General features: G+C 45.1%; 1 protein-coding gene across 1 annotated transcript; it reads left to right on the top strand.

Moving 5' to 3' along the window:
* The first annotated feature begins 9,454 nt into the window (after positions 1-9,454).
* On the top strand, positions 9,455-16,881 carry TMEM272 (transmembrane protein 272). The gene is made up of 5 exons (XM_084830610.1): positions 9,455-9,501; positions 13,098-13,178; positions 13,969-14,028; positions 14,889-14,996; positions 16,492-16,881. The coding sequence occupies exons 2-5, from the start codon at positions 13,121-13,123 to the stop codon at positions 16,848-16,850; spliced, it is 585 nt and encodes a 194-aa protein (XP_084686736.1). The 5' UTR covers positions 9,455-9,501; positions 13,098-13,120; the 3' UTR covers positions 16,851-16,881.
* Positions 16,882-19,861: the final 2,980 nt, after the last annotated feature.

Raw genomic sequence — 19,861 nt, forward strand, 5'->3', positions numbered from 1 at the left:
GTCTATCCAGATCACTTTGAATTTTGTTTCTGTCTTCCAAAGTATTAGCTATCCCACCCAATTTTGAGTGATCTGCAAATTTTATCAGCATTCCCTGCACCTCCTCCTCCAAGTCATTAATAAATGTTGAAGAGCACTGGGCCCAGGACTGAGCCCTGCGGTACCCCGCTCGTTACCTCTCCCCAGTTTGAGAAGGTCCCATTGATAAGCACTCTTTGAGTCCGATTCTATAGCCAACTGTGGATCCACCGGATCGTTGTTTCATCTAGCCCACTTTGAGCTACTTTGCTCATCAGGAGATCATGGGGCACTTAGTCGAAAGCTTTGCTGAAGTCGAGGTATATGATGTCTACAGCATTCCCACGGTCCACAAGGGAGGTTACTTCATCAAAAAATGAGATCAGATTTGTCTGGCAGGACTTGTTTTTGACAAATCCATGTTGGCTTCGAGTAATCACTGCATTGTTTTCAAGTTGCTTACAGATGGATTGCTTTATCATCTGCTCCAGAATTTTCCCAGGGACTGATGTCAGACTGACTGGTTTGTAATTCCCAGGTTCCTCCTTTTTACCCTTTTTGAAGATAGGGACAACATTAGCCTTCCTCCAGTCATCTGGCACTTCCCCCGTTCTCCATGATTTCTCAAAGAGAATAGACAGTGGTTCTGAGAGTTCTTCTGCCAGTTCCTTTATGACTCTAGGATGCAGTTCATCTGGTCCTGGAGATTTGAACTCATTCAAAGTAATTAGGTGTTCCTTGACCATATGCCTATTGATCTCAAGCTGCAATCCTGCTCCTTCAGCCTGTACTTCGCCTTTGCCAGGGGGGTCATAGACCCTCTTTTGGGAGAAGACTGAGCCAAAGTAGGAATTGAGCACCTCTGCCTTTTCTTTGTCATCTGTTATAATTTTGCCATCCTTATTTAATAGCTGAACAGCCATTTCTTTCCTCTGCCTTTTACTATGCATGTAGCTGAAGAAAGCCCTTTTGTTGTTTTTATCATCCCTTGCTAACCTCAGCTCGTTCTCAGCTTTAGCCTGCTACTTTTACCTCTGTTGGTTAGGATCAAGTCAAGGATAGCCAATCCTCTAGTTCCTTCCTCTACTTTCTGTAGGAGGAAGTTATCTGCCACACAAGTCAGGAATTTCCTGGAGGGGCCATGTTTTGCAGAATTTGTCTCCCAACAAATATCGGGGAAATTGAAGTCCCCCATTACTACTACATCATGCTTCCTTGAAACATTGGCTATTTGCTTTTCAAAAGTTTCATCCTCGTCTTCTCCTTGATTGGGTGGCCGGTAGTAGACTCAAACCACCAGGTTCCTTTTATTCTTTGCTCCATTTATTTTGATCCAGATGCTCTCGATGGGGCTACCAAGCTCATCCTCCTGTATTTCTGTGCAGAGATATGTATTTTTCACATACAGTGCAATCCCACCTCCCTTTCTGTTCTTCCTGTTCTTTTTGAGCAAGTTATATCCTTCAATTGCTGTATTCCAGTCATGAGAGTCATCCCACCAAGTCTCAGTTATACCTATCAAGTCATAATTTCCCTCCTGTATTAAGAGTTCAAGTTCGTTTTGTTTGTTTCTCATACTCTGGGCATTAGTATATAGACATCAAAGAGCATATGCTTCATAGTCTGGCTTTCTTCCTACATGTGTCTGAAGACTATTATTGGGCGCTATCAGAGCTGTTCTCTCCGTTGCAGTGCATGCGCCTACATCCATTGTTACCCCCAACATTACATCTCCCTTCCCCGTAGGATTCAGTTTAAAGCCCTCCTGATGAAGTTCTTCATGCTGTGGCCAAACACATTCTTCCCATCCTTTGTGAGGAACCCATCCCTTGCCAACATCCCATCTTCTAGGAAGTATAGCCCGTGGTCCCAGAATCCAAATCTCTCTCGTCGGCACCACCTTCGTAGCCAGTCATTCACTTGGAGTATTTTTCGTTCCCTTTCTATCCCTCTTCTAACTACTGGAAGGATGGATGAGAAAACTATCTGGGCCCCAAAGTTCTTGAGTTTCCTTCCCAGAGCTTCAAAGTCTGATGTGATTTCTTCATAGCTCTGCTAAGGAATTCTTTCCTTTAGAAGGAATAATAAGAAATTCCCTCCAAAGGTGGTCACAGACTTCTACGTGAATCAGCCAATCGTCCTCTCTGCCTTCTTTCCATCCCCAACTTCTGATTTGGGAAGGCAGCTGCACACTCTAGAGGTCCGGAAAGCCCTGGCCTTTTATAGGTCTCAGACAGAGCCTTTCTGCAACTCACAACGGCTCTTCCTCTGCTACCGAGGACACAACAAGGGCTCTCCAGTCTCCTCTCAGAGACTGGCCTCCTGGATAGTACACGCCATCCGGCTGGACTTACCGACCCAAATTTGGGCTTATTTGATGAGGGGCGTGTCGACTTCCACGGCTTTTACAAGGGGTGTCCCTCTTGTAGGCTTATGTAAGGCGGCTACCTCGTCTAAGCCTTCTACTTTCATAAAGCACTACAGATTGGACGTTCAAGCTTGAGCGGACTGTGCCTTTGGCAGAGCTGTACTTTTGTCAGTACTACATTGAGACACCGCCCCACCTCCGGTAAGTTAGCTTGTTACTTGCCCATATGTGTGACGCACAGAGACCACGAAGAAGAAAGTCAGGTTGCTTACCTGTAACTGTAGTTCTTCGAGTGGTCATCTGTGTATTCACACAACCCTCCCACCATCCCCACTTTGGTGTCAACAGTCTGTTGATACCGAGGTGTCCTTCTCCTCGGTCCAGGACTTTTGTGGTTCAAGGAACTGAGGGGAAGGCAGGAACCCACTCTATATATGTCACAGGCGGTGAGGGAGGGGTTCCCGCCAAAAAACTGCAGCTTGGACGTTTCCCGAACGAGGCGCAGGCGCAGATCCCTTATGTGTGAATGCACAGATGACCACTTGAAGAACTACAGTTACAGGTAAGCAACCTGACTATCTCAGTGATCCCCAGACCAGGACCTGTAATATTAAAATATTGGGTTAACCTAACTTAGGGTGCAATCTTATCCATGTTTGAACAGAAAAAATGTCCTGCAACTCCCAGCATGCCCTAACCAGCCATGTTGGCTGGGGCATGCTGGGAGTTGTAGGCCTTTTTTTCTGTCTAAACATGCATAGCATTGCATCCTTAACAGCTGTTGAAACACTGTTCTTATTTCCTACCTTTCTCCCTCTGATCACCTCTCTCCACCTATCAGAGTTACAGGCTGCAATGCGCTTACTGTTTGCTGTACTAAAAAATGAAAACGTATTACACTTAAAAATAAACAAATTAACTGCTTGTTATAATCTCTTAAGTTTGGTATTTATGCGACGTAATTTCAATGTAATTTTCCAAATTGCCACCAGAGGTCAATATAGAGAAATGGAGTTATTTTATTTATTCAGCGATGCATTTGGTAAAGTTAGTGCAGGGGTGGGGAACCTCTCCAGCTCCCATCAGCCCTAACCAGCAGAGCCAGTGGCCTGCGATAATGGGAGTTGTAGTCCAACATCATCTAGAGGGCCACAGGTTTCCCACCCGAGTTGGCAAACTACGGCCCATGGGCGATAACTTGTCCATGTGTGTTTCTCATCCTGCCTTCAAGTATCACCCAGCTTCTGCTCCTCCTTCTGGCTCACTCCTGGCCCTCTTTTCAGCAGGCAAGGGAACTGAATAGTCCCCTCAGCCTCCCTCCTGTCCCTGTGTAAAGTTAACCTGGCCAGCCATACAGGCACGTTGTGGGGGTTGGAAGTCTCGTGAGACATCTGGGTCTTGCTTCAAGACTGATTATGTGTCCATTGTTTTGGCAGCAGAGCGAAGAAAGGTGGAGACAATTATTGGTGTTGCAGCAGGTTGTTTTTGGCCACCAGTTGTCTCTTGGGCCACTTTGGTGGCTGAAGTTGAGACTATCGTCCAGGCTGCAAGCCACCCCAGCCATCTCCTAGCTGGCGTCTTCTAGGTAGATGTCAGGCCTACCCATCATATCATTACCATGCCCAGATATGGCCCTCAGGCTGAAACGTTTGCCCAGCTCTAACTTTGTCACTTTGGTTTGTCCGCAGGTGGACCAAGAAGGAGACTGGGGTGCCAGCTGGAGCAGGGGAGAGTCGCTGCTGCTGAGAGGTCCTCTGGACCACTCAGCTGCCAATGAGAATGGCTCAGTAGGATCCTTCATTACCTGTTTTGACCCCGGGCTATAGATGAGTGCACGTAAAACCTGGCTGTTCACAACTAGTCCTAGGAGTGGTGATGGCCCTAGATCAGTGGTGAACAACTTCCGGGCATTGGGGGTGCTGCACCTTTCCCGCAGTGCTGAAATTGCTGTTGCTGAACATGCTGCTGTGGTAGTGGCAAGAAACACAATGCTGTTGAGAGGGAGCGAGGTGTGTGGGCAGCCTGCAGCTTGTTTGCAAGCAGAATTGTGCTCCCGGGAGCTTCCCAAGAGCGCGATTCTGACTGCAAACAAGTCGCACGTTTCCTGTGTGCCTTGCTTCCTTGCAAGATCACTGCATTCTTTGCTGCCGCCGTGGCGAATTTGGGTGGTCGCTGTTTCTGCAGAAATGGCAGTGTGAGGGGCTCTTGTTCACCCCTGCCCTAGATGGCGGCTGGGGACGCATGTTCCGGACCACACCACAAGACTGAGATGGGTGGGAGGAGGAGGCGCATCTTCCTTCAGACCCTGTGCTAGCAGTGCGAACTGTATTAAAAGCTGTGCATACAGCCCTGCCACGCTGGGCCCCGGGGCATCCATGCGCAGAAGCCGGTGGTGGGTCCCCCTCGCTGGCATGGGGTTCTGGTTCCAGGCATGAATTGTTCCTTCCCATGCAATAAGCGTGTGCTGTTTTAAGCTCTCTGCAACGCAGCCGGGGCTCTCAAAAACAGTGTGTTAAGAAAGAGCCTGCGTGACGGGGACTGGTTTATTAAATACATACTGTCACTGATTTGTAACTGCAAATGGAGACAACTTAATTATGATGATTATACAAAGACACCTTCTCTCGGGGGCTGCCAGTAGCATGCATCGACAGTCTCTTTCCCCTCTCCCTGCCTTTTGTGCTGAGGTAGGGTTATGGGGGTGGAGACAGACGTTTGTGACTGCACAGTGAAATGGCATCAAGGCTGACAGAACATCAGAGCCGGAAGGAGCCAAAAGGCCACCGGTCTTCCACCCTGCACTCTTCGGCTTGTGCAGTGGCGCCTTTAGGGCTGGACTTCGGGGCTGAAGTCTAGAGCCCTGCAGGCCGGGCCTCCCCACAATTGATGCCAGCCAGCAAGTGGCAGATGAAGGGGGGTGGGGAGTGGCAAGCCACGGCATGCTGTGAAACAAAGCAAAGCGGTGCACCATCAGCCAAGGCTCCAGCCCTCCAGTACCTTCATTAGTCATATGCCCCCCAAATATGCCATCCAATTGGATGAACTCACTGCAGCCCTCACTTTGGGGAAATGATTCAAATGAAGATAGTGGGTGGCTCGAAGCTCAGCTGTGCTTTGCTTTGCAGTGTGCCACGGCTGGAGAACCCCAGACTGCACCCATGATCCAGCCCTATCAGTGCCATTGCTCATAATGACAAAATTGTTGCTCCATCCTTAACTTTCATAAGGGAATCTATTCCTTTCTTCTTTTTAAAAAACATCTCTCATATTCAGATTTTTTGGTGAGGCTATGTGTCTCAGTTTAAATTGCTGCTGAACTGACTGGTTGATTGAAAGTGGGGGGCAGAATCAGATGTTTTTCTGTCTCTTCTAGCATTAAAATTTATGTTATGTGATGAGCTTTTTGCAAACAAACAAGGATTGCATCCAAACTAAAGCATACAAATTAATGAAATATAAGAACACTGTGGGAAATGTCCTGGCATGCATAGCTAATTTTAAGTATGGCAGGCCCGGCCCTACCATTACACAAAGTGAGGTGGCTGCCTTAGGTGGCACTGTGGCAGATGCTGGAGGGGTGGAGATTGATGGCAAGGTGATGGACAGAACTTTGCGCCTGTTCCCCTCAGGTGTGGTAGAGGACACTGTTTTGCCAGTGTTTGAAGATTCAGCTGAAGGTCTGGTTTGCTTTTGTACATGTAATGGGGGGAGGGCACCATCTTGTCCTTCGCCTCAGGCAGCAAAATGCCTGGAGCAGCCCTGAGGTATGGAGTTTTTTGAGCTAGGAAGGGTGTTTTCAGATGGAGGGCTCCTAGTGCTACCAATCAAAACATTTTGTGGAGCTATCCAGTCTTTTTCTCCTTAATGGATTTTCTTTGGATAGAAAAAAGATGGAAGAAATGGTGGGAAAACACAGGAGGATTACAAATGGAAGACAACGTAGTCTGGAACACACACATGCCATAAAATTCCATGAATTTTATGACTGCAAAATTAAAGCCTGATCAGGAAGCAACCCTAGGATTTGGCACAAAGTAAGAGGAAGAACAGCTGGTTATATTTTCTTGTCCAATGTAATGTTTCAGTTGCACAGAAGGAACTGCCCTCTAGCACATGAGACGTGTTTTCATTCATTGTTCTAGATGAGAGAGGCTCTGGATGAATCACCAAGGACCATAAGTCAGTAGTAGAATGCGTGCCTTTGCATGAAGACGGTCCCAGGTTTAATCCCTGGCATCTCCAGTGAAAAATAATTGTGTAGAAAAGGGGTGAGCAGAAAGTTGATCTCCAGATGTTTTGGACTTCAACTCCCAGGAGCTCCTGGCAGCATGGCCAATGATCAGGGATGCTGCAAATTGAAGCCCCAAACACTTCTACTTCTTGCCCTCCCCTGGTCTAGAAGGATGCGGAGAGTGCTGACAATTGGGTAGACAATCCTGTGCTAGATGGAAAAATAGTCTAACCTGGTATAAGGCAGGTTTCTATCTTTCTAAGACAGCATTGCCAAGAGAAAGAAGGGGAAAGCGGTGTGAACCGATTATATAGCCATATCCAGCAATCGCCCTTTTAATGTTGGCTGACATCAAGAGGCAAGAGGTCAAAGTGACACTCTACCATAGGGGCGGGTGGGAAGTGTGCGTGTGTTTGTAGTAAGTTAAGTCTGTTAAAAAAGAGTTCTGGATGAAATCCCTTTTCGTAAAAGCTCTCATGCCCTCTGGTGGCATGATGAATACCTGCAGTTGCTGGGTTGTGGAGTGGAGCTGTATGTGGGAGTGTGCAGGGAATAAAGGTAAGAGCTTCCATCGCAACGGCAGAAGAGAGATGCCTCTTTTGAAGTAGCGGCTGACAGCGACAGCCAGCCATGGTCGACAAACTGAGGGCAGCAGGAAGAAGAAAGAAAAACCTCGCTTGCTTCAGAGCCTGGAAGCAAAGATAAGTGACGCCAGTCAGTGCATAACGTACAGTATACATTTTTGGTGAGTGGCAGCTGCGTTTTCTTCTCCCAGATCTTCTTTTGTCATGACAAGGTGAGTAGAGGATGGCATTAGAAAGTTATCGCGACAAATAGGAAAGAGCTGGGTTGCTAGCAGGAAAGAATCTGTGTGGTGTTCTTAACCGTTGGAGGAAAGGAAGTGAGTGTGAGTGCCCATGTCAGCCTCTGACAATAACAGATACAAAATAGGTAGATCAGTATCTATCCTGGATATCTTGTGGATCAAATTCACTTGATGTAAAAACATGCAAACTTTCAAGTTACACAGAGCTTTTTGTCAGCTGGAATGGGGTTGCTCATTTTCACCTAGCAGCACATCCACATTACTGTTTTATTGGCACCATACACTGCTTCAGCCTGTTGTGACCATACCAAGTGGGGTCAGCTGCACCATCGCTGCAACATCGGAAAGCATTTACTTTCCCCTAGTAGGAAGGTAATATATATGTGGTGAGATTATTTATTTGCTTGGAAAGAATAAACTAATAATTCCTTACTTTTGGCAAGGAGAGCAAATAATTCTCCACCAGATAGTTGTTTGAAATTGTGGAGTGACTGCCATTAACTGGGCCTCTCTGTGAGCAGGGCCAGCATCAGGGGCTGGCATTATGGGGTACTTGCTGAGGCCCACTTCACAGCAGGGTCCCCCTGCCAGCCCTGGAGTGCTGCCCCTGCGCCTCCTCACTGTTGATGACTGTTTACCTGCCTTCTCTTGAGCGGATGGGTGGCAGCTGGAGCAAACAGGGGGAGATGAAGCCAATGGAGGCTGGTGGTTCCGAATTTGGTGGGGCTGTAAATCCATTCTGGGTTTCAGCCAGAACTCCAAAGGAGCTATCCAAGTTACAGAACCTATTCTGGGGATAGGGTTCAGCACCTTGGATAGCTCCTTTAGAGTTCTAGCTGAAACCCAGAATGGATTCACAGTCCCACTGAAATCAAAGCCACTGGCTTCCACTGGATGAAGCCTCAATTTGCCTGGCTCTCTCCCTTTGGGCAGTGGTGCAGGGTGGGCCCCAGCGAAGAGGTGGGGTGGCCATGTGTCTCTTTTACAGAGGACCACCCTCTATTTGAAGGGCCATCCTGTCTAATTCTGGTTTAAAGATAAAGAACCACTAGAGCTGTTGGTTCCACACTTGGCACCTGGACAGCAGACTGAACAGCCAGGCACGCAGGTCACCTGGTCACCGTCTTCTGCACTATGCTGAGATGTGCTGTATTTCTGTTAAAATCAGAATAAGCATTTCTAAATTTGCATCTATACATATAAGTTGGCACATGCATGTTTTCTGCAAACCGCTGGCCTGCTTTGTCCTCTTTTTTTGGTGAAGCATTTCCTGTTTTTCAGCAATTCATAAGAGGCCACCCTGCGAAGAGGTAAGCAAAGAAACAGTTGACAGTGGCGAAGAGAAGGTGAAGGTGAAGGTGGCCCAGTGGGGGCATCTTGCTCAAGCCCCCCACCCCCACCCCAAGAAAGTGGAACTAGGACTCTTTGCTGGTTGTTGAATACAACCATGCGTTTCCACTTGTAAAAAGCACCACAATCCTAGTCAAGATATATTTAGAATAAGCATGTGCTATGGAAATTCATATGGGGTAAAACATAACGGGCTGATATAACCATTTGAGCTGGTAGGCCTGGGTAATGGCACCACCAGCCATCATTCAGAGAGGCAGACATTTCAGTGAGAACCCCCAAAAACAAAATCTGTAGAAATTCTTGGTCCCAAGAGCTTGCAAAGCTGGTCAAACCAATTTGGCAAATGTGTTAGGGTCACGAAAGTGACTTGGGCTTTGCAACAGAAATGACAGTTTGCCCTGTGATTCAGATGTTTGTGTGCGACACCCTCCCCAAAACATTATATTCAGGAATTTGCTTCCATTCCTGAATATAATGGAAACAAATGATTCTAACATACTGATATTTGAAATTAACACAATAGTGAGTAGGCTTTTATTTATTTTGTAAATGAGTACCTTAGATCTTTTCCATGATGGTTTCATGTTTACCTCTGTTAACAATAAAAGCCACGGATAATACATTAAAGTTGCCTCTTTCTTGCAGAGTGAATTCTTGGAGCAAAGTGAGTCTTGCAGGTCGGGTTTCATCTGCTCATTAGGTGAGGTGAGCATTGTCCAGGGTTCAAGCCACAACTATGGGGAGGGACTAGAGCTCAGTGTTCTAGCACATGCTTTGTATGCAGAAAATCCCAGGCTCAATCTCCGGCAACATCCAGGTGGAAAATAATCAGAAAAGGAGCAGGCATTTGAAGGACCTTTGCCAGAGACCCTGGAGAGTCAGAGCAGACAATATTGGAGTAGGCAGATAGTCTGACGGTGTATAGGGCAGCTTACAATGTTCCATGAGGCACTGTAACTCCTGCCCCTTACAGCAGGGGCTGGGAACCAAGAGCCTGAGGACCAAATCCTTCCCTCCTAGTGTCCCAATCTCTCTGCAGTTCCCCAGATGGCTCCTTCCCTTGGCCCCATCCCCTTTCTCCCATCCACTCATCATTTGGTGGTTTCCCAACTTTTGTGCAGGTTTTCCCTCCATTTTAAAAGGTGGAAATGCCCCCTCCTAAGACTTAGTTACTGGCAGTAGGAGCTTTAAGCTATGATATGCTGAGATTTATTTAGGGGGGGGGTATTTTAGGCCCACCCCTTTTGACTTTAGCCCTGCCTACTAATGGAATGTGCCCCTCCCCCTCCCCAGAGCTTCTCCTAAACTGACTTGGCCTGAAAGAGGTCCCCCCCCACACCTTGAGGGCTTGGGGCGTGACCTGGGTGAAGTGGGAGGGGCGCAGAATGGACTGAGAGGAGAGGAGGAATGAAAGGGAAGCGACTGTTGGGGGGGAAGGAGGAAAAGAGAGGGAAGGAAGGCTGGAGAGAAAGAACAAGAGACAGCAGCAGAGTGAAGGAGCACAGCTGTTCAGGGAAGGCAGCAATGTGGTGAAGAAGCCAAAGAAGACGACAAGAGCAGGCTTCTGCCTGAGAGGAAGAGTGAACCTTCACAGCAGAAGTCAGCAACAACGGACTGAAGGAACTGCAGCAAGCACCTGTTGCCAGTCTACCAACAGTGCCACCATGCATCGTAGTAAACTGTGGTTTAAAGTTAGAGTTGCTCATAATTTAGTTTATATCATTCTATTTGATGTTTCATTAATATGGCCATTTACCCCAAATCCTAAAGTTCAGTAAATACTGTTAAATATTCTCTGGAGCAATTGCAATCTGCCCCTCTGCATCCTAATTATAGAAATCTGACACAGGAGGGCATGGGGAGGCGACACGCAGCGCCCCCTAGTCTTTTTGCAGCCTCTTGTGCCCCGCTGATGCCGCTGCACCACCGAAATTCAGCATCACTGTGGCAACCGAGAAATAGCGTTCCCTTGACGTGTGAAATGCTGTGGGTTGCTGTTGAATGGTGCAGCAGGAGCCAGTGGGAAAAGGGGCCAGTTTCAAGGTGTGGTGGAGGCAGGAGCGTAGCTTTGGGGGCGGGGTGGGGGAATGCAGTTCCCCAGCCCCTGCATTACAGCATGCTTTGTGATCCATATATTGAAAGGCTGGAATAAAGGAATTGATGGCTTCTTGCTTTGTGTGACAGGTCTATGAACAGTATGCGTGTTAGAGTGACTTTCTGGGTTTCTCTCTTGGAATCTGACCTGCTCTTGACAAGCTATTCAAAGGCATCCCGGGGAAGAATGCAAATGGACTAAATGGAAAAGGGCTTTTTTTTCTGAGGGGAAGAAGTCTTCTGTTTAAGCATCATCTGCACTGCCTTGTATCAGGGATGCTGTTGCTGCACCCTGAACTGCAGATCTTTCACTGAGCAGGGGGTTGAACTAGATGACCTCCATCGTCCCTTTGTCTAGCTCTATGCGTCTTTGTGTTCTTACTTCCACTTCAGACACCTTCTCAGTTATTTCTCTGGGCCTTTTAATATGACATTTGTGGGAGTGTGTGAGCTGAGGGCACTAGCCGTGTGACGAAGGCTGTGTCTCCCTTTTAAACATGGGGCTTTTCTACATGGGGCTGTTAATTTACTGCAACTACTGTCAGTTTCATCACAGAATGGAGATCTGAGCACTACATGAAGAGCGTTTCCTTTCCTGCTTTTCTGCTACATAATCTGTAGGTCACAGGTTCCCAACCTTTTTGGACCTGTGAGCACATTTGGGAATTTGAGACCATGCTGTGGGTAGCACCACAAAATGCCTAATTAGTGGATCGTCACTTTGGCATCCACCTGTCGCTTCTGTGGATCTTAAACTGTGTTTTATTCAGCAAAAACAATTGTTCCATTTCTATTGGACACCACAATGTCTCTTCAATAAGGGATTGTCTAATTTGCCTAATTGCTGGTGGTGCAATGCAGCTAATGCTTCTTTTAAACATATGTTTTGGCAATGTCCAGTAGTTGCTTCTTTTGGGGAGAAGGTTATTACACAGATAAATTTTGTACTGGAACAGTCTTTAGTATTTTCTGATGTACACACCCTTTTAAATTATTTATGTGCTTCATGAAAATTAACAAATGGTCAATGTAAAATGGATTCTCTGCACCCTTTTGACAGCTAGAAGACTGATATTACAACATTGGAAGGATAAACATTCACCTCCTATAATGCAATGGATTGAGGACCTTGCAACACTTTCAGTATTTGAACGGGTGGCATATAGATGCCACATTCAGATGGATGCCTATTTGGATATTTGGTTCATTTTTGTTGAACCCCATATATAATTGCTAGAAAACTGTATGTATTTCATACAAATCCATGTATGTATATATTAAAAATGGAAAAAATGCTAAACAAAATTTCAATTAAAAAAAATATTTTCGGGAGCCCTCGGCCACCATGTTGGGGACCCATTCATGAGTGCCATTGGAGGTGCCCCTGGGTGCCATGTTGGGGACCTTTGCACTAGGTGGCAGTGTGGTATAGAAAAGTAGTTCAATACACAAGTGGAAGCAGCATGTAGAAAAGCTCACGGGGATCTGACTTTTTCTGATGATTTGAAGTCAAGTGAAACCTGCCCCAGAACATTTATTGTGTGCTTGTCATTCCCTACTCACAGTTGTTTACGGGTACTTTAGACGACATCGTGACCCTCCAGCTTCACTTCTGTTTATAAACAGTACTTTCAGGGAGTTTTTTTAGAGCAGGGAAAATGAGGTATTATTTCTGATGGTGAAAGAAAATGGTGTTTCCACTTGTGAATTTGCACTATTCTGCTAGACCACAGTGCCAGCTAGAGGTTATGTAGCCAAAAAGCAGGAAAGGAAACAGCCCTCGTGTAGTGCTTTGATCTCAATGCTGTGATGAAACTGAAAGTAGATGCAGCCGATTAATGGCCTCATGCAGCAAAGCTCCCAGTATTCCCTAGGCTGATGTTTAGCTGTCAAGCTAGAATATTAATTTTTTGTATATTTTAAAACTTTCTATGCAATTACTATATCCTTTCTTTTAAAATAAGCACTTTATGCTTTAGAACCGGAGACTTTGACTTCCTGTTCAGGTCACTTTGGTTTCATGGCTAGCAATGGTTGTAACCTGCAAAAGACGTTGCATTGTCCAAAGTCCCATCCAGTAAAAAGGGGCTTTGATGGTGTCATATCTTCAACCAGAGATGCTGTTCGTTTGGTTGGTTGGTGCAATTCAGGAGAGTGAGTGTTCCTTTCATTTAAATGCCAACCCTTTATTTCTTATTTTCCCAAAGGCTACAAAACGTTGTCATTGGCAATGACTGGAGGCTTAGAGAAGGCATGTCACCAATGCATCTCAAAAATTGCCAGCAATGGTAGGTTGCCTGCTAGGAATCGTACTGAGGAATCTGCAGTGCTATAATCACATGTTAATTTTAGAAGTGCATATTAGCCCTCTTACAGCACAATCCTATACATGTCTACTCAGAAGTAGGTCCCATTGAGTGTGGCCAGCATTACAGGAAAATAATGGATAAATTGTCCCTTAACGGCCTTGTTGTTAATCAGTTCTTGTTCTGGTGGGGATGGCCTATTGTCTTTATTTTATTGTGCAGGAACCCTACTGTGCTATGAAAGAAAAAGAAACCAGTAATTGAAACACACAAACACACACACACACACACACACACAGAAGGAGCTGATCAATGGAACGATTAATTCATTTCCTAATAGTGATGGCTGCCCTGAGCAGGAAGCAATTAGAGGGAGAGAAACCTATATATTCCAAAGGAGGAAGCTTCTAATTAAAGCCATAGCAGCCCTCAGAAGTCTCAATATTGTTTGGTAGTCCACACTGGATATGCTGTCACTGCAATCGTCACAAATCAGGTCTAGAAATAAAATGTATGACTAGCCCAGAACACACTAGATTGCAGTGATTTGCAATGACGTTGCCTGGATTCTCCCTAAAAATCCACAGGTGAACACAGGATGGCAATTCCAGACTAGCAGGTCAATGTGAAAGCAAACAGTATTGGTGTCCATCCTTGTACATGTGTTATCCAGCTCATGCAGTTTGAATATGTAGGGGAGAGAGCATGTGGTAGGATGCTTTAGTTTTTGAATTGTCACAGGTGCTTTAACTCAACATTTCTTTCCTTACAGCTTCCTATATTTTTGGACTTCTTGCTTTCTTAGCATTACCACTGTCCATGGCTTTTACAGGTGAGTTGTTTACCACAGAAATTAATTTAGCTCCCCAAAGATACAAGCTGAAATACCTATCTTTCTATCTAATTTTTTTGCAAAGTCAAAACCAGCTTTGGTTATCCTTCAAGGGCACATTTGTAGTCATATGGATATGAACAAGGTATCAAATTAAAGCAAAAAAACTTGTAGATCTGCAGAAATATAGTGACAAATTTACTCATGAAAGCTGCCATCCTATACACACTTGCCTAGGATGAAGTCCCATTGAACTCAATGGAGCTTAATTCTGAGTTGACATATACAGGATTGCATTGTAAACCAGGTAAATGAAACAAAAGAAAACATGAGATAAACTCAGACTGCAGTCATTTAAACATCTCTGGCACTGCTATTGGCTGCAAGAACTCTTGCTTCAATTGATTGAATTGAACCATTAGCTCAGTTGCTGAGAGAGCTTTTAACTAATATTTAAGCAGGCCCATGGTCAGATAGGACTATATATTGGGGTGATCCTCCCTTCAGCAGAGAACAGAGAGTCCTCACTATTGGTCATATATATATATTAGGCCTTGTGTGTTTATGGTTTATAATGCAAAATGGCGGTTAGTGCATATGCATATCCACACCCTTTCCCCTAACCACCAATTGTTTGGTGGTTTCCTGGCTTTTGTGCAGTTTTTTCCCCACATTCTGAAACATTGAAATGCCTCTCCGAAAGTTTAGCTACTGGCAGTAAGAACTTTAAGATACAGTATGCTTGTATTTGGGGTATTTTCTGGCCCTGCCCCCTTTCCCACTACATCTTTCCTTTTGCCCGTTAGCCAGCCAGTGCCCCCTGAAACATTAACCAAATTACTTTTTGTTTTGTTCCTCAGGCATGAAGTTCTTTGATGACTGTCCAGTCCAACCACTAATTCCCTTATATCTTCTTGTGGGTGGTGTGGTTGGCAGTTCATCTGACAACTTTTCCTGTGAAAAGATTTGTGACTAAGTATGTTTGGAATGCAATTTGTTCATACAGGATATGGGGGTAAAACACACACCTGATGATTATATTTGTGAGTTTATGCCACGGAAGTGAAGCTTTAATCCAGGATGAGATTCTATATTGAATGTAACCTGGGTGCTTGTTTTGTGCACCTGGTGTAGCCTCTTTTAAGAAACAATTTCGTCAAGTGCCGCCAGGGCTGCCAACTCCCGCTTGAGGGGGGTCTCCCATGTGCAGTGGGTAAAGGTTGTGTGGCAGGTAGACTACCGCAGTGCAGGAGAAGGCAAACCTGCCAGATATCACCCTCCTGCACAAAGGAGCTGCGCTGTTCAGTGTGGAGACTGGCCACCCTGGAAGCCCTGCTTAACCTTTGCCTGCACTGCTAAAATGGAGGTGCAGGTTTTATTTGGCAAGCTGAATGGATTGATCTTCCTTTCATTCTTGGAGCCTAACCCATATTTGAGTTTTGGAAGAAATGTTTCCTCAGAAAAGACTAATAGTTGCTTTTAGGGGTTGGGGGCGGGGCAATGGAGGCTGCTGGCTCCTATTTTAGTGGGGGAGTGAATGCACTCTGGGTTTCAGTCAGAACCAGTCAGAACTCCAAAGGAGCTATCCAAGGTGCTGAACCCATTTGGGGGGTAGGGTTCAGCACTTTGGATAGCTCCTTTGGAGTTCTAGCTGGTTCTGACTGAAACCCAGAGCGGATTTATTGCCCCACTGAAATAGGAGCCACCAGCCTCCACTGTAGGGGTGTTGTTTATTTACTTCATAATGAGGGTTGCTGACTCTTTTTCTGGCAAGGCACCTGTGCTACATCACAGGGAGAAATCTAGTAGGTGACGTTTTCGTGGCATGGAGATGCGGTGAATACTAGGGAAGACTTTCACCTACTAAATTTTCTGCATGGTTAATGGAAACTGTTAAAAGCACCAAAGCTCTGCCAGAAAAAATTAGAATAAGCAAAAATATATATTCTGGCCTGCAGGTATGTTTAGCAGGGAACACCATAGTTGTTGCTACTTTCCGCTTTTAAGGGTGACTGAGGCACCTTTACACATAACTGCATGGCAACTTCTTATCCATAAGCAGCCTCACGTGGCTGAGGTAATGTTTAAATAAGCCAAGCTACTGGGTTGCGGGCATGGAACCAGAGGAGACACTTAAAATCAGCCCCTGTGGTTGAGTCACTGAAGCTGCATAATTGCTGGTGACAGAATAGCCGCTGCCATTCACCTGCAGTGCCACTGAAAGGACACCTGCAAAAATCCTTCCCAGTGGGCTTTCAAGTACTTCCCATCCCTATAATTTTCTCATTAATCCTGGCATACTGAGCAGATCCTACTGAATTCTCCTTTTTATGTTGAAGTGAGTGCAATTATAATTCAGCCAAGACTGTAAGTATTTGTTACTGAGGCGCCAAACCTGCAATTTGTTGATTGATCGTCTTTTTTTCTTTTTTTGGTTCTTCCTTTTGTACAATGTATAGGTAGCTCTTCTGCTCTTTGACTCCACAAGGATGAGACACCTGCTTTCCAAATCAGTCATGATCGATGACGACGACGATGATGAATATCCATGGAGGCAGAACGCTCACAAATATTACATTCATCTTACACTCAGCCTCTTCCTCTTCCTCTGGTTCATCCTGGGGAACTACTGGGTATTTTCAGTCTACCTGCCTAATTTCATCCCACCTTTCCATCACCCCCAGGATTATTGTGATAAAATCCTGTACATTTTTGCTGTTGGAGTGCTCATTATCAGCCACATTGTGCTGCTTTTGCTGATCTTCTGCAGCTGCTGCATATATTGCTGTTCCAGGCAACACTATGCCGCTGAAGAGGATTAAGTCACAGAAACAGAGCCACAAAACTATTAGAAAAGTGATGTACAATAGAAGTAATAATGGCATTCGGTGGTCATATACTCTATGTGAGCACATGATTGCACACACTGTATATGACTAGCAAACTCCATTGAGGGATTTGTGAGATCGGTTTTACATGTTACTTTTTCTGACATGGAAATCAATATGAAAGATGGGAAGAGTGTATTTATTTGAATGGTGGCAAAAGGATCTTTTGTGCCCAGGGTATATGTCATAGCGTGTATCAGCTTTCCAGTACATGCACCCAAACTGAGAAACTTGCACTGCCATGCACACACTTCCACTTAAAATGCTTTCTCAAACAGCTATTGATTTCCCTGTTGAAATGGTAAAACATGAGGCAGACGAGAATGAGGGTACAGTCAGCAGCACAAGTAAATGACTGTCATACAAAGAAATCCCCAGCTATGATGCAAATAGGTATATGTATTTAATGTCCTGGTCTTTTCACTTTAAAATGTTTCCGATACATTTAGGGGCCAAGTACCCTATTTTTAAAAGGTAGTCCTTAACAACTGAAAACTTTTCTGCTCTTGTTCCTGGCTTATAACAGACTGTTATTCTGTGCCCTCTAATAGATTGGATAAGTGCTGTCTATATGCTCAGAGGCACTTTCCTTCCAGGTAATGTAAGTCCAAAGATAAAAACAGTCTTAGCAGATACTTGAGCTGTTGGGCAGGCACAAAATATGCTTTTGAAAGATGTTCTTGGCCTTGGCTCATGCTAAAACTCTAGCCTTGACCTCTGTTATAGTACAAAAAGATCCTCATTCTTTTCTGGATGGGGAGAGTTAGTGTTGGAATTTACCTTTTCTTTAGTTTGTCTAAAACATTTTGAAGGACTAAGTGAATGGGGTGACAACTTTGGTCTACAAAGTTATATAAGAAAGATTGCTGGTTTTATCTTTATAACCATTTCAAGAAGCATGAATTTATATATTACATCTGGGTATTTTTTATTTTGAAGTTGCATTGATTGTACTTTTTGGACTTAAGGCTTATTTCCTAGAATGATGCATGTTTATATCTTTGTGGATTGATGTGATGAAATGACTACTTTTTCAAGACAGCAGAAATGACAACTTCCTGGTATGCTTGTAAGGCAACAATACTGGGATTGTTTGCTTCTTTTCTTCTTCGACAAAGTGCCCCAAGATCTCCTGATGAGCAAAGTAGCTCAAAGTGGGCTAGATGAAACAACGATCCGGTGGATCCACAGTTGGCTACAGAATCGGACACAAAAGGTGCTTATCAGTGGGACCTTCTCAAACTGGGGAGAGGTAACGAGTGGGGTACTGCAGGGCTCAGTCCTGGGCCCAGTGCTCTTCAACATTTTTATTAATGACTTGGAGGAGGCGGTGCAGGGAATGCTGATCAGATTTGCAGATGACACAAAATTGGGCAGGATAGCTAATACCTTGGAAGACAGAAACAAAATTCAAAGTGATCTGGGTAGACTGGAGCGCTGGGCAGAAAACAACAGAATGACATTTAATAGGGACAAATGCCAAGTTCTGCACCTAGGAAAAAGAAACCAAATGCACAGTTACAAGATGGGGGATATGTGGCTCAACAACACTACAAGCGAGAAGGATCTTGGAATTGTTGTCGATCACAAATGGAATATGAGCCAACCATGTGATGTGGCTGCAAAAAAGGCAAATGCTCTTTTGGGCTACATTAATAGAAGCTTAGCTTCCAAATCCCAGGACGTACTAGTTCCCCTCTACTCAGCACTGGTTAGGCCTCATCTGGAGTACTGTGTCCAGTTCTGGGCATCACATTTTAAGAAGGATGCAGACAAGCTGGAGAGGGTTCAGAGGAGGGCACCAAAGATGATCACGGGACTGGAAACAAAGCCCTATGAGGAGAGACTGAAAGAACTGGGCACGTTTAGCCTTGAGAAGAGAAGACTGAGGGGAGATACAATAGCACTCTTCAAGTACTTGAAAGGTTGTCACAGAGAGGAAGGCCAGCATCTCTTCTCAATCATCCCAGAGTGCAGGACACGGAAGAATGGGCTCAAGTTATATAAAATATAAAATGTCATGTCAAGCTTCTTAAACATTATAGTACAGTTGAAATGGGTCAGATGTGCAGTGGAAGCAGGGGAGGGGAGGCCCAATCTCACTTGTATACCACAAATGTTGTAATTGTTGTATAAAGAAACTGCCTGTGTCTTTGTATAGATTAAATGACTGTGTACATAAATGCAGATATTGGAAAAGCATTAAAAACAGGCTTAGATTTAATTAAGAGATCCATGTGCAGTGGAAGATGCTAGACGACTGCAAATGGAAAATGACATCTGGACACACACTCTATGCCCAAAATTCCATGGAAGAGGGAGTGCAATTGCACAATAAAAGCCTCCTCTGGAAGTACCCATCTTCCATTTGTAATCCTCCTTTGTTTTCCCCTCAGGTTTTTTTTCCTTTTTATTCATTTTTTAACCAGAGAAATACTTTTCCCTGGTGTAAGGCAAAGTATTTTGGTGTGGCCTGGTCTTGAAAGGGCAATTAAGACCTGATAGCTTTACAAAAGACCTGCTCGAAATAAAGCAGCCAGAACTGGTTTGTTGACATGGACCGACCCAGCTGCCCGAATTTTTGGACTCCCCTTGGGTGTGTGTGTGTGTGGGTGTTTGGCTATGGAGGCTGTCACGATGAAGCCTGCACTTCAAAGCAGACTACGACACAACTGGGTAGTAGGAAAACAGGATGGCCAGCTCCCTTCAGCTGCTGCTGAGAGAGAAGCAGCTGAGGCATAACATCTCCTTTCTCTCCCTATATGAGGCGGGGAGGGGGGGAGAAGCAGAGGCAGCATCTTCCCATCCCTTCCCTGTTCCCCTCAGTGTGACTCCCTCACCAAGCACTGCCTCTTCTCCAACAATGGTAGCAGGCGTGGCAGAAGGGAAGGAGCTCAGCTGGGGATTGGGAGCACCCCTGCCACCACTACCACCCCCCATCAGCA

This window comes from Heloderma suspectum, chromosome 1 (assembly GCF_057233095.1).
Source record: "Heloderma suspectum isolate Gila_16-S chromosome 1, 16-S_ref, whole genome shotgun sequence".
NCBI lineage: Eukaryota > Metazoa > Chordata > Lepidosauria > Squamata > Helodermatidae > Heloderma > Heloderma suspectum.

What these genes read in the sequence shown, in the direction of transcription:
- TMEM272 (XM_084830610.1), top strand. Translation starts at nt 13,121, where the DNA reads ATGACTGGAGGCTTAGAGAAGGCATGTCACCAATGCATCTCAAAAATT. An exon ending in ACTGTCCATGGCTTTTACAG is followed by an intron (nt 14,029 to 14,888) that starts GTGAGTTGTTTA and finishes TTTGTTCCTCAG; the next exon opens with GCATGAAGTTCTTTGATGAC. An exon ending in CTTTTCCTGTGAAAAGATTT is followed by an intron (nt 14,997 to 16,491) that starts GTGACTAAGTAT and finishes ATGTATAGGTAG; the next exon opens with CTCTTCTGCTCTTTGACTCC.